Source organism: Sphaeroforma arctica (genome assembly GCF_001186125.1).
Source record: "Sphaeroforma arctica JP610 unplaced genomic scaffold supercont1.3617, whole genome shotgun sequence".
NCBI classification, from domain to species: Eukaryota; class Ichthyosporea; order Ichthyophonida; genus Sphaeroforma; species Sphaeroforma arctica.
The window spans coordinates 1-1,569 of NW_014036941.1; the positions used below are offsets into that span (position 1 = coordinate 1).

The 1,569-nt window shown below is 40.9% G+C and overlaps 2 protein-coding genes across 2 annotated transcripts in view; one reads left to right on the forward strand and one right to left on the reverse strand.

Moving 5' to 3' along the window:
* Nucleotides 1–84: 84 nt before the first annotated feature.
* SARC_13699 (hypothetical protein) overlaps nt 85–1,569 on the reverse strand; it is a 2,647-nt gene continuing 1,162 nt past the window's right edge. The window contains exons 2-3 of the mRNA XM_014292168.1: nt 1,305–1,408; nt 85–512 (exon numbers count right to left, since the gene is read on the reverse strand). Of these exons, the coding sequence (XP_014147643.1) occupies nt 414–512; nt 1,305–1,408 (203 nt within the window). The 3' untranslated portion in view covers nt 85–413. The remainder of the gene's footprint in view (nt 513–1,304; nt 1,409–1,569) is intronic.
* SARC_13701 (hypothetical protein) lies at nt 219–345 on the forward strand (the record flags this gene model as incomplete). Its single annotated transcript, XM_014292169.1, has 1 exon — nt 219–345. A coding segment is annotated over one exon (127 nt), but the record flags the coding sequence as incomplete, so codon positions are not given.

Sequence of the window (1,569 nt, forward strand, 5' to 3'; positions counted from 1 at the left end):
GTATGTATGTATGTATGTATGTATGTATGTATGTATGTATGTATAAATCATAACATTCAGTTTAGATACCGCACAAGCCACGGGTCCCGTTATATACCATCAGATCGAGATCGGTACAGTTTATTATCCACTGAGTTCTGATGCCCAGGAGAGCTGACAGAGTTACAATTATCGACCCGCATTACTGAATACAACCATCTGTCTATCCACTCTTCCAGAGAGGTGACTCCATCATTCGTGCTGATGGATGTTCAAGGCACTAGTGTGGTGCTTTTCGTATACTCTCTGCAACCAGACGGCGAGGTCAATGTGTCTCGAATCGACTTCAAGAAGACAGCACAATAAGTCCGATCCTCGTATACGAACAGAATTCGTATCTACTTCGGATTATTTTCCAGTGCGAGCTGTGCCTACTACTCTATACTCCTCACAAGTAAGAATCCATGATCGCCGTCTTTTGACACGAGCAACTCGGTACTTTTCATGCGCAACCTTATATAAGTCAGAGGATCCTACATGGGAACAACCGTGGGTGAGAAGATGAGTGCCTACTCACATGCGATACATTCGATTGCGAAGTCAGCTGAGGACCAAGTCAAAAGCGGAAGCGATTCACCAATTTAGCATGCAAACTGTCGCACACGTGCATTCAATATGTGGTCAATCGCACAGCGTATTTTGTACATCCTGGAGCGTGTGGATTCAGACTCGCTCGACATCGGTGCAGTTATAGGGTGCAGATCTAGACAAAGAGGTCAAGATATTCAAACGAATAAATGAATCAAATAACTGTTTCAGGCGTAGCTCTTCTGAACTAACAGACACGGATCAAAATCTATGGGATACATATGTAAAGAACACATTTAGACACGTAGTGGCTGTCAATTGAAAAGCGAACTTTAGGCTCTATACATGCGTAAGCACGCGCACACTTGCACATAGATACACAGACACAAAAACACAAACAGAGAAATAGACACATACACGTACATATATATTTATATACATGGTATGCTCATCATGCTTCGAGATGCGTACTCATTTGTATGCATTAAAAAAAATAACAACCAGGATGTGTATATACATAAATACATGCATAGATATATGGTAATTTTGCTTGAGCTGACGCAAGAAGTAGCAGCGACGTATTCAAGAAAAAGTATATATACCGTGGTCGTGAGATTGTTAATATATATGTATAGGATAGGTTAGTATTCGCAAGTCCCGAAATAAGGAAGAAGCGGCGAAAAGACGAAAAAAAGAGACGACCCTAAGCCACATACTGTTAAAAAACTGCTACTTACTTGTAGCTGCTGACTCATGGCATCACCTTGTCGCAGTAGGTTCTGGCCCATCTCAACAAAATGCGGAAGACGTTCCGTGTCGAAAGAGCTCGATATAAGCGCACCTGTGAGTATGGCGTGATTACATTTAGACCCATACCAGGTGACTCAGTAACTAACATACATACGTATATATATATATGGACATACTAATTCATCATTTTGCCGCATATATATAAGTACCAAATACCTATATACAAATATATACCCACACGAGAATATATAT